Here is a 12,439-nt window from a genome sequence, read left to right on the forward strand (position 1 = left end):
CACAGGCAGAAAGCAGGTTGGTGGAATGGTCCTTGGCTGTGGCTATTGCTCTCCTCTCTTTGTGCCTATTATTATTATTACTTCTGCTACTACTTCTATTTTCATTTGCCCCGTAGTCAAATTATAATAACTGTCATGGCATCAACGGTGCCATGCTTTATAAGAGTACTCAGAAGCGCTTCCTGCTGTGTCCAGTAGGACTTTCTTCTGGATAAATGGTACTTGCTCCTTGGCAAAGTTTTTCTACATGCTTTCCTGGAAGTAAGATCCACTGAGCAGAGTGGGACTTACTTAAGAGTAAACATGCATAGGATTGCACTGTGCATCATTACTATTAGGAAGGAACCACGCTCTAATGATGCAGTCCTATCCTTGTTGACTTCAGGGTAAGCTCCATGGCTTCAACAAGCATTGCAGCCTAAGGCTGTAACTTTTGCATACTTACTGGATCCACCGGATTGCAATGCAAGCCACTCAGAGAAGGGACATCAATGGGTTAAGAGGCCTGTGCGGGGTCTGGTGGGGTCATTTCTCTGGCAAGCTTGTTAAGTGGGGGGGGGGGTTACCACACATGGCTAGTGGGCTGTGCTTGACTGGGTAGGTGATCAGTTAGCCAAAGTTTGATCTTCCCTAGATCTGAAAGGCATCCGGGATGATTTGCTACTGCCCTGCCTACTCTTGGGGTAATAGCAATGAAGTCTGAGTCAGGGCCTGGAAAGTAGGGGCATAGCCTTTAAAAAAATTCAACTAGACAACACATTCTCACCAAAAGAGGTCTTTCTTATTAAAAAGCACGCTGCCAACAGGGAATTCAGAAAGAAAGATCTACTGGATTTTACAAATTGGTGCACTAAAATGCAATCTCAGCTCATAGGCTCAGCATAAAGAAGGTCCTGTCACCATGACCAGCTGTGGTCAGCAAGGAAGGGTTTCTTGAGAATGTTAAATACGATGACTCATACCCCATTTCATCAAAAGGAGGTATCCCTGGTCTCATCCAATTTATATTTAAAAAGCAAAATGCAGAATCACACCTTGAATTTGAAGTTGCACCTTGCAACTTGAAGCCCACCTTTGCAATGTTTACAGTTCCCTTCTTTCTGCATCTGCCTCTTATTTAATTGTGTCATTACTTCAGCCTCTCATGTTTGAAATCAAACTAGACAACTGACATGAAATAATGCATTTTATCCTGATGGGCATTCCCTTTCTCCTTCTCTCTGTGCATGTTTGTGTGTTGCTTCACGCAGGAGAAACACAGCACTGCCTGTTAAATCATGACTAGTGTGTCTACATGGAAAGACAGTGAGATCAGACGTGAAGACTCTATAATGGGCTCTGGTCAAAAGGATGACAAGGGCAGCTTCGGACCTGACCCAGTATCTCCCCTTGGCCACCACAAGTTCTCCTCTACCTTGCCACACAGCCCCAAGGAAATCTGGAAGAAGGGCGGGCGCATCTTCTCGGTTCTGCTCGCCATCAATCTGGTTCTGCTGGCCTGCACACTGGTCAGCGGCGGGGCATTCCAAGATGTGCCCCTACATGACTATGATGTATTTTTCATGCTCACTGTTGTGATGCTGCTCACAATCGCCTGGATGCTCTTCTACATCTTCAGCACCTCCAAGCGGCCAGAGGCCATTCTTTGCAAGGACAACCATGCAGGGCCCATCTGGCTAAAAGGTAAGGAAGAGCTGATGGCTACTTCTTGGGTGGGAGGGGAAGCACAGAACGTGTCCCCGTGAGTACTTTTCCCATGGGACAAACATATGGATGAGATCTCCCACTCATAGCTCTCAGAGTTAAAAAAATATCCCTACTTCTGCTAGACTCAAAATGTTGAGCCCCATAACCAGGCAAGTCTTTCAGTGCCAGTGAAGAAAATCCTCAAAAGCAAAGTCAACTTTGAAATGGCCACAGGAAGTGATCGTCTTTGGCAAAGTTGGGACCCCTCGCTAGGGCTCACACAGGTGTTCAAACTAAGGTTTGGGTCCAGTGCGCCTTATGCACATACTCTCCTCCAGTGCCCTGCAGAGATGCATGAAGGGTAAATTAAGTGTATGCAGGGAAAGCAGATACCGTGCTTTTCCTGCAGGGGATTCAGGTGCCTTGTCTGAGCAATGAGGAGAGGACAGATGTCAGGTTTCTTGCCTGAAGGCTCAAAACAAATGTGGACACCACTGATTCTCCACCCCAAGTGTGCCTGCTCAGTCGAAGATTCAAGATTGGACTACAAATGTGCTTGAAACCAGCCTTATGCGGTCACATGTTCCATCTTAAACAAGCCTGGTGGTACAGTCAAATCACAAGATGGGGCTCCAGTTTCAGGACTGTGCATGCAACACCATCATGCTTGCTTTTTGTAAGCTGTAATATAAAAGATTTGTTGTGGATATGTTTGAAATAGGGGACATAGGATCTAGGAGCCTTGTTTGTAACAGGACGTACTGACATTTGCTTTCCAAACCAGGAGGTTTGGTCCTGTTTGCAATCCTCACACTGGTGATGGACGTATTTAAGACGGGATATTACTCCAGCTACTACCACTGCCTATCAGTCATCAAAATCATGTATCCAGTCGTTCAGGCAGTGTTTGTGATCATCCAGGTGAGTTTGGATCTTCCCATTGTTAATAGACTGCAATTCCTTTGTGGTGAATTTGCTGGCCATACAGTTGGGGTAGGATTACTTGGAGACATTAATTTCTTCTTTGGCCACCTTTAGATCTGGAAAGGCCCAGTCCTGCAGATTTTTCTTTTTTTAATTTATGATAACGCTATCTCTAGTCAGCTCCCGGACACTAGAGTGCCTTGTTAGCATTGCCGAAGGATCAATTAGTCCGCCCAGAAAAAGATTCCCTAGCTGTTCTACATGAAGCATCTCTTGTGCATTCATGACTCACAGCAGTTTACAGGTGCTTTATATGATATTGACATCCTCCAGGTTTCCTCCCATTCTTTCCAAGCTTTTTTTTTAAAGCTTTAAAAAAAAAATCCAGAAAAGTCTGGTATTGCCAGTAACTGGTGGTATGAAACTCTAGGACAGTTGCACAATTCTGCTAAATCACAGTGCCACCTAGTGGTTATATAGTGGAACATATAGAAACATAGAGAAAGAACTCTAAAAAATAGTCTGTAAAGGATCCAGCTTTAATTCCACAAAGAATTTGAAAGCAGAAGACTCGGCCAAATGACAGATTAAAAGCTGCATGTAGAAAAGCCCAAAGTTTCTCTGTTGTCCCTTACTTTTCCAGGATGCATCTGGGTGGGGGAAGCTTCCAAGCACTCGGGGCAGATGTGAAGTGCAGGGCACGTGTTTGCTGCAAGGAACCGTAGAATGAGAACCCAGTTCCTAAGTTAGATTTGGGAGACTCCATTCATGATTCTGTGGGAACTTGGCTGCTTGCATTTAGTGCAGAGCATAAGCAGGTTCAACATTATCCTCCTCTGCTGTGTCCTTTCCAAAATTATGACTTTGATCCAGAGCTGCTGCTGTACCAGCAGCAAATACATGTGATCACTCAAGACAGGGTTCCTGATTTTTCTGTGTATGCTACACCCCACTTCACACCTCCAAGCAAATATCTCCTGGGGGTTGGAGAATGGCATATATAGGATGCGGTCTGGAGATCTGGGTGATGGGTAGTAGAACAACTAAAATCAGGACCCCTCTTCACATTAGTAAAATGTTTCTTGCTTGCTCAATAGCAACTTAGAAAACATAGGATTGAGTCCTTTTTCTCTAACACTTTGGAGAAAAAAAATTAAGCTTAGAAAACAATTTAATCCAATTTAACAATTGTCTTACTTCAGGAAATATAGAAAAGTGCTATTATATTTGTCATTCTATCCTTGACCTCTTTAACATTCATACCTTCTTAAATTTACTTTCCAATGACTCACCTTCTGGTCTGGGGCAAGCACTGGACAAAGTTACAGGCTGACCATGTTCAATTTGATCTGCTGCAGAATAAATACCTGGGGGGAAAGTGTCACTCAATTTCAGCTGCTGCTGTTTTTGTAGGAATGAGATGTAGCTACTCCAAGATAACAACTGCATTCCTATGGTAACTGTACAAGAGATTCAAGGTGTCAATAAGCAAGACTAGCCCTATCCTTGACCTCTTTAACATTCATACCTTCTTAAATTTACTTTCCAATGACTCACCTTCTGGTCTGGGGCAAGCACTGGACAAAGTTACAGGCTGACCATGTTCAATTTGATCTGCTGCAGAATAAATACCTGGGGGGAAAGTGTCACTCAATTTCAGCTGCTGCTGTTTTTGTAGGAATGAGATGTAGCTACTCCAAGATAACAACTGCATTCCTATGGTAACTGTACAAGAGATTCAAGGTGTCAATAAGCAAGACTAGCCATGCTATGGAGACGTAAAAATCATTTGATTTGGGTTAGTAAAAGCAGAGTAAGTCAATGCGAGCAACAGCTAAATGGGCTGAGAAGAATAAAAAGACTTGAACATTTGGTGTCACTTCTGCTTCTTGTTCATTTATTCCTGCACTTCATTCCCAGTATCAAACCTACTTTGAAAGGGAGTTTTAAACATAGACTTGTTTCTTTCATAGACTTACTTTCTCTGCGTATCTGCCAGAGACTGTGTACACGTCCATCTGGATCTGACGAGGTAAGTAAGATCTCCTGGTTGAGTTCTTCCGCGCTGCTTAGCATTCTTTGGCTGCACTGCAGACCTTCCTGGCTGAACCAAGAGCAGGGGGAACAAATCACAAGACAAGAGGCAAACCATGAGAGCTTGGTGGGCCTCTGCAACCAAATGTCTGATCCTGCTCAGGGTTCAGCCAGTCTGGAACAGGAATACCATAGTGCTCTCTGGGTCTTACAGAGGGAGAAGAGAACTCTCTCAGTCTCTCTCTCCCCACTCTTGCTCCTGAAACCATTTGCTGCTCTTGACTGAGTCCCGCACAAGGGGCTCGGGATCAAAACTGGTTGGCTTTTCTGCTTGTAGTTTGGGTGCAGGGGATATAACTAGGGAAACCACAATGCTAGAGGAATAACATTTATCCTCTTAAAGGGAGGTGTACTTTGGGGAACAGTGGGGAGGCAAATGGCTTTGCACATTTGCAGGTATAGTAAAGGGCATTTCTTGTGGTGATAGCAGTGGCAACTCTTTTTCACACTTTCCTTTTAACAGTGCTGCATGTGGCTCAGGCCAGCCTTTAGCCCCTTGCTCTACCAGAACACCACGAAACAGGGCTGGGCCGTGACATTCAAGATGCCTTCTGGGAGGCGGGAGAAGGGCCACAGGCCTGCTCACATGGCCACTCCCCCAAGCCCAGGCTGTTGTTTTTCGAAAGCAGGAAGCAAGAATGGGGGTGATTTTTGACATCACAGCAAGCGCCTCTTTCCTTGCCCCTGAAAAAATCTGAGTCATACACACACCACCCCAAGCATCTCTGGAATGCCTTCCCCACCTCACATTTGTCACCCGTGAATATGGTGGCTTCATGAGCTTTTAGGCCAACATCCCATGACTCCTCCTAATAAAAGCTGCTAAGGACCAACATTTGCCTACGTTGGTTTGTAAGCCGGGAATGAACAGGGGTTGTCGGCAACTTCCAGCTTCTCCTTCCTCCATTTTCAGATGTGGCTTGATGCTGACCTTGACTACCAATCTAGCAGTCTGGATGTCGGCCGTGACAGATGAGTCAATACATAAGGCTGAAACCAAGAACCAAACTGGAAGGAGCACACACAAAATGGGTCAGTGGCTCAAGAAAGAGAACTGTGAACTCGAAGCAACACAATTCCGGAGTGGCAAGGGGGGGGGGATCCTTTTATTACTTACAGCAGTGTGCTGATAGAGAAGAGTGGCTCACCCCAAAATTGACAGCAACAGGCACTCCCAAGGAGTCCAGTGCAAATGGGGGTTGGCCCTTCCCTGTCAGCCCCAGGCCTTGCCTAACTCCTAAAGACTTCCAAGGCTGTACAGCTCAGTCTGAAGTCGCTTCTAAACATTACCTATTTTGAAAAATGTTGACTTTTTGTTATTGGGTGGGGTGGGAGCCTAAAAATTCAAAGCAGAAAGGTTCTGCTGTTCTGTAAGTGAGCCCAAATATGTTTCTCTTGTCTCTGTGCAGCTGGGTTCAGGAGCAGCCCATCAGACACCTGTACCTGTGACAGCCACCTCTGCCAGATCTTCAAGAAGGGCTATTTTTGGCTGTACCCCTTCAACATTGAATATAGCCTCTTTGCTTCAGCCATGGTCTACGTCATGTGGAAGAATGTTGGCCGCCTCATAGACCACCATGCCAACCATAAGCACCACCTCAAGTTCAAGCTTTTCAGAAAGACATACTTCTTGGGCATCATCATGGGGATTCTGGTAGTTGTGATTGGCATAGCAGTTCTGATCATGTATGAGGTTCAGGTAAATGCAAAGGACAAATCGGAAGCAAAGACTAAGAAGGCACTTGCCATGTATTACACCTTCAACATTGTTTGCCTTAGCCTGATGTCCCTCCTCTCCATCGGATGCTCTGTTGTATACCGATTTGACAAAAGAGACATGGACCGGCACAAGAACCCAACCAGAACTCTGGATGTCGCCTTACTGATGGGTGCGGCCTTGGGACAATATGCTATTTCGTATTACTCCATTGTGGCCACAGTGGCCAGCAAGCCGAGGGACACTATTAATGCCCTCAACTTGAGCTACTCCTTGCTGATGATTGCCCAACACACTTTCCAAAACATCTTTATCATCGAAGGCCTCCATCGGCAGCCACGAGAAAAGAAAAAAAAAGTGGATCCTCAGGAGAAAGACATCTACGGGCTCACGTTTGTCAACCTGAACGCTGTATCCCTCCGTGTGCCTGAGAGTGGAGGTGTGTCCCCATCCACTATAACCCCAGGAACACCTCAGGTGCCTTCTGAAGTGACGCACTCTATGAAGATCTCCCAGAAAGTGAACTGGAGGAGAAGATTCCTGAAGGAGAGCTCATTATTCCTGCTCATGTGTAACGCGATTGTAAGTAAGACTATTTCATCCATCATTCTGCAACACACACATCATGAAGACCATTTTGATTCCTTCCCGCACCCAAATGCCTAGCAGCAAAACACACAAGGGGGGCAAAGGTACCTCTCTGGCTCGAGTGCCTCATTTTTTACCCAAAGCGCTTGGAGGCATGGCACAGAGCCGCACTGGCGTGCCAGCCAATGCTGCCTGCCTCCAGTGGAATGCGACATGGGAGAAGCATGGAGCTGTCCTCACCACTCCGTTTCTCAGCTTCCTCTTTCTGGGAACACAATGCATGAGATGGCGTTGTCTGTTTCCCCACCCCGGTGGGGGCAGGAAAGAGAAACGGAAGTGTCGTGTTATGCTGGGCCTGCCATCGCCGGCCGAGTGCCCTCCGCAGGTGTGTCCCAACAGCTCCATTCCGCATGGCCATGATAGGATGATAGGCAAGGCAAGGCACCCAGATACCTCAAGGGAACCAGGTTAGTGATTGATGTGGGGGAAAGAGACGTGGGGAAAGAACCAGCAGCAGCTCTGTGTCTCTTGTCACGTCTAATTCCACTCACACGCCTAGCTGACACATAAGTCTGCGGTGTCTAGAGATGAAGGGTGAGCTCAGTCTGGAAACGCACTGGCGAGTTCTGATTTGGGGCACATTCTCCCAGGGTGAACCCAGGAGAAGCCAGTGCTGTGCGCTGGCTGCAACAGCTGGCTGTGCGCAAGACGGATCAGGTAAATCCGGCATCCCTAGCCCAATTTCCCCCAACCTCCAGATGTTTTGCTTTTTCACTCACATCAGCCCCAGTTGGCATGGCCAAAGCTCAGGAATCCTGAGAGCTGCAGTCCAAAACATCTGGAGGCTGTTCAACCCAATCTTTCATCTCCCTAAGCAGTTTTTCAACATTTTACGAAACAACAGTTCCTATCGCATTTTTTAAAGGTAGACAGCTCGCTGAAAGCATGGACAGAGAGGCTGCACAGAGGATGGAAAGAACGTTGGGCCTACTGTACCAGATTCCTCTGAAATGCATCACAAAAGTGGGGAAGCTGAGCTAGAATTGAGGGGGAAATAAGCAATGCGGCAAGGCCTGTGTTGTGTGTACATTTGACTATACTCCAAAAAGTTAGGAAAAGAATGCAGAGCAGTGATGTTCTTCCATCTGACTTTGTGGAAAGGGCATTCTGAGCCGCACAATGTAATTTCACTTTATACGTTCTTCTCGCAAACAAGTAAAGCAAAACATGCTCCATCATCACTGGTCAAAGTTTGTTCGTGTAGATTCAGATGGAGCTGACTTGAAAGTGTCTCATCACAGTCAAATGATTCCAACACAGGTAAGTTTAGGGGGAAATGTGTTTTAGGTAGCATTTGGCATGCAAAATTAATGTCCCCAGGTTTTACCATCAGTTTCTGTGATGAGAATAAATTATGCACATCCCTATATTTCTGTAATGCTATTTTTTCCTAATTTATTTTTACTATCTGTTTTTGCAATAAGGCAAAATTTGGAATTTGCATGACCTGGATTTTCCTAAGGGATTAGCGCGGATGTGGGCAATTTATGGCCCTCCAGATGTTTAGGCCTATAGCTCCAACCAGGCTGAACAGGCAGATGAAAATGTTATGGAAATCGCTGCCTTCTTTTTGGGAAATTCATACATGGCCACTCTAGGTGATGCAAATCTAACCTGAGCAGCATGAGGACAGCCATCCAGATTCACGTGTGTACCAGATATGGGCCGCTCTCAGACTTGACTCCATCCTGTGCTTGAGTAGTGTCACCAACCCTCTTTGCACCAGTTGCTCAGCCTTTCTGGTTTTTCTTGCTGACGCCGCTGTTCCTTTTGTCTCTTCCCCAAACAGCTCTGGATAATGCCAGCCTTTGGAGCCCGGCCACAGTTTGATAACGTCACAGAGCTCAAGTTCTATGGCAACCCCATGTGGGCCGCCATTGTGGACATCTGCCTGCCCTTTGGCATCTTCTACAGGATGCATGCCGTGGCCAGCCTGCTGGAGGTGTACATCATGTCTTAAGTGGGCCAAATGAAGGATGAGACAAGCCCACATTTCTCACATCTCCCAGGACTGATATCCTCAACAGCTGCACTGAAGGGGCTTGAGACTTCCTTGGGCATCAGACTCTATTGTGTAGAGCGCATTACTCAGTTCTACTGGTAATAGCCCAAAGTAGCCTGGGTTGGTTATTTTGCTTCTGTGTGGTTTGTTGCTGCCACCATTCCATTTAAGCACCTCCTTTTCTTCAGCCTGTTAAGAGCTGCTCATCTCCAGTGACTTTTTTCCTTACCAGGAAATGTGGACACAGACTCTGTACAGGCCTGCTCACCCTGGGGACACTGTGACTTCAGTAGAGCCGTCTGGGGAAGCTCAGTCTGAAGGAAGGATGTAGCATAGCTTGGAGACCACTGAAGTCATTGCACCAGGTTGTAGTTTGGGGGGCCTTAGTGGCTCCTTTTCTGCTCCCTCGTCCCTTTTCCAGTGATTCATGAAGGCATCAGGAGCATTCCCTGCTAGCGCTCACACTCGACACGTATGGTCCTGAGGTGTCACAGGCTTCAGTGGAACTTGCTGTCCTGAATCAGGGCCTGGGGACTAGAGGAACCTCTGACTATGTAGTCCATGGTTCTAAGATGCATTAGTTTTTTAAAGGTCATTTAATAATTTTTTAATGAACCTATTTTTATAAAGAATATTTATTGATTTTCATTGTGACAATAAAAAGATCATAGGGCAGACACGGTTGAACTGGACACATGAGCCCAACTTAAATATCAGGCCTGCCTCAACTCTTGTGATAGCAGACACACCTCAGATGCTAGAGGAAACTGGGCATTGCTTCCCTCAACTCTTCGGACTCCACCGAAGGCTCTCTTGATGAAGAGGCGATGAGGCACCTGCAAGCATGTTGCGGTCCTGTGTGCAGCTGGGCCTGGCTGACTCCATCTCCCGAAGTCGGCCCTCCCACAAACACTCTTCCTAATCCCAGGATAAAATTCAGGATGATGGTGTAACTTCCCAACTAGAGGCGTTCTTCTGTATTGGCTAGGATCATCACGTTTCAAATCCTTCCTAAGCGCACTACAGCAAATTGGCTACCCAGGAGAAGAGTGGGGCTCCTTCCTTCAGAACAGTTGTCCAGATCTGACACCCACTCTCAATGTGTTAGAGTTCCCAGCATCCCCAGCAAGCAAAGCCGATGGCAATCCTTGCAGGGCATGAGTGGCATTGTAATCTCGCATATCCAGAGAGAGCACGAGGTTGGCCAGGACTGCTTTCGGATACCTGTCACAGTCCCCTTTTGCCCTTGTTCAAACATGAAACCCATAGCTTGATTTTGGGTGCAGGTGGTCAAGAGAGAATCCTTGCGCAGCTGTGATTAAAATTTAGCACATCCAGAACCATCCTATGAATCAACAGCATTCCTCAGCTAGAAGCAACAGTAGTGCATTTATGAAGTATAGAGATGTGTAGAATCATCTGACACTCTCTCTTCCCCCGCCCGCCCCCCCCCTCTCTCTCACACACACACACACACACACACACACTTGTTCTCTCTAGCCAGATGCCGGTCAGGTTTGTTCCCTGTTCTAGTTTCTATTTATGGATTTCTAAGTTCTTATTTCTGGTGATGGACTTAGCAGAATCTGAATAGTTCTGGCAGATGTGGAAGTTTCAGACCCAGGAAATCTCCATAAATACTTTTTGAGGTTGTCATCACCGTGGCCTAAAATATCACATTGTTCATACACACTGTAGGCTCCCATCTTGGTGGAACCACCTGACCTGGAGTACTGGGTTCCTGTTAGGTTCCAAACTAAATTTGTCTCAAAATGAAATTCAACAGCATCTCTAGTGGAGTGAATTTGAAAGACGTTTAAAACTGTGGAAAAGTGCTAAATTCTCTCTTACTGAATAACTTCTAATCAAATGAAGGCTGAAATTCCACAGCCTATGTGATGTGGGAATGAAAGTAAATAACCACAGTAATTACCCACCCACACTGCCATTTTTTTTCCTTATGAAATTGTATTTACAATGGAAAGAAATGTAATTGTGCTGTTTAGAAAATGGTAAATGATAGGTAGCCAAGTGTTCTCCACTGAAGTTTGAAAATCTTAAGTGGAAGAATAAAAGAAAATCATGCCACTCCATCCTGCTGACCCTGTTCTCTTCTTTTGAAAACCCCGACTGCTGGTTTTCTCAGCCTGGTACCCCAGGAGTTACTCTCTGGCACAACTCAGAGCTTCTCGGAAGGAATCAGTTGGGGATCGGAAGACATTTGCTACCGTGGGGCTTGACTATAACACCATTCTGTAAAGCCACTGTGAAACTGTGGCTAGAGCATGGTCGGTCCAGATGTGGGACACGTACGGGGAAGATGAATGCAGGGACTAAAGGGGAATCACTGCAGGTTCTTCGGTAGTCACTTGGCAAGGAGCCACCGGTGTTCAGCTTGATCCTTTTTGAAGCATCTTGTTCAAAGCCGATAAGACTGGCAATGCTGCCAAGTTTCATAATGAGCCAGCATGTTGGTTGAAACTCGCCTATTCATAATGTTCAGCTTTGCAAGCTGCCTGGGTTGATAATATGTTACAAATTAAGTTCAGAATTTATTGTGCATGCTCTGATGTTCACAATCATCTAGTACACAGATTCCACCCCCACCCAAAATACATTTCCAGTTGTCCTGTCAGCTAGACCCTCCCCCACAGCTTGCTTGAAGCTGCCTCGTTAGTGGAGTCCTTTGTCTTGCTGCCGCCACATCTCTGGCTTTGAAGAGGCGGCTCCCCCTCCCAGTGCTGATTGCCAACAGGGAGCGAAGATCCCATTGCACCCCCACAGGGGCAGGAAACGACCGATGGGAAGGGGGCCACATACTGTGATGAGCCATGACTGATGCAGCAGGATGCAAGGCCCCTTGGTACCATACGTATGCAAAACACATCGAAACGCAGGGCACGGTTTCACCGTAAGGGAGAACTCTTATTCAGGTTCACCTGGATGAATTTGTCACTTTCTCAGCAAATAACAAACGCTATTGTCAAAAATGCTATTTTAGCAGGGACATTTTCAAAGAACTGATCCCACCAAATGAAATGTAGTCCTGGTGTGAGGTATCTAAAGCAGGGGTGCTGACCCAGTTAGGGTGAACCTGTGGGTTGGATGGCATGGGGCAGGGGGGCTTGAACACCTCTGGCTGCTTCCTCGGCCCAGGAACCAGCTGTTTCTCTCTTGCCTGCCCCACATCGTGAAGGCCCTTCCAGCTCCTCTCTGCTGCCACCTGTCTCCCTTATGCAGCACTGGCTCCGTGTTCCTGAGCAGGGCAGGGCACCCTCACCGGGTCTGCTCCTTGCTCAGCGAACCCACGTCCTCTGCACTGGTTGCCACCACGTTCCACTGGCCTCCCCATCTTCCTCATCTCTGCT

General features: G+C 46.6%; 1 protein-coding gene across 1 annotated transcript; it reads left to right on the plus strand.

Annotated features, from left to right (window-relative positions):
- The first annotated feature begins 1,277 nt into the window (after positions 1-1,277).
- Positions 1,278-9,029, plus strand: OTOP2 (otopetrin 2). The gene is made up of 6 exons (XM_044453974.1): positions 1,278-1,683; positions 2,471-2,607; positions 4,584-4,642; positions 5,618-5,736; positions 6,114-7,003; positions 8,859-9,029. The coding sequence occupies exons 1-6, from the start codon at positions 1,278-1,280 to the stop codon at positions 9,027-9,029; spliced, it is 1,782 nt and encodes a 593-aa protein (XP_044309909.1).
- The last annotated feature ends 3,410 nt before the right edge of the window (positions 9,030-12,439 follow it).

The sequence above is a fragment of the Varanus komodoensis genome, unplaced genomic scaffold (genome assembly GCF_004798865.1).
Source record: "Varanus komodoensis strain SLA01 unplaced genomic scaffold, ASM479886v1 scaffold7_1, whole genome shotgun sequence".
NCBI lineage: Eukaryota > Metazoa > Chordata > Lepidosauria > Squamata > Varanidae > Varanus > Varanus komodoensis.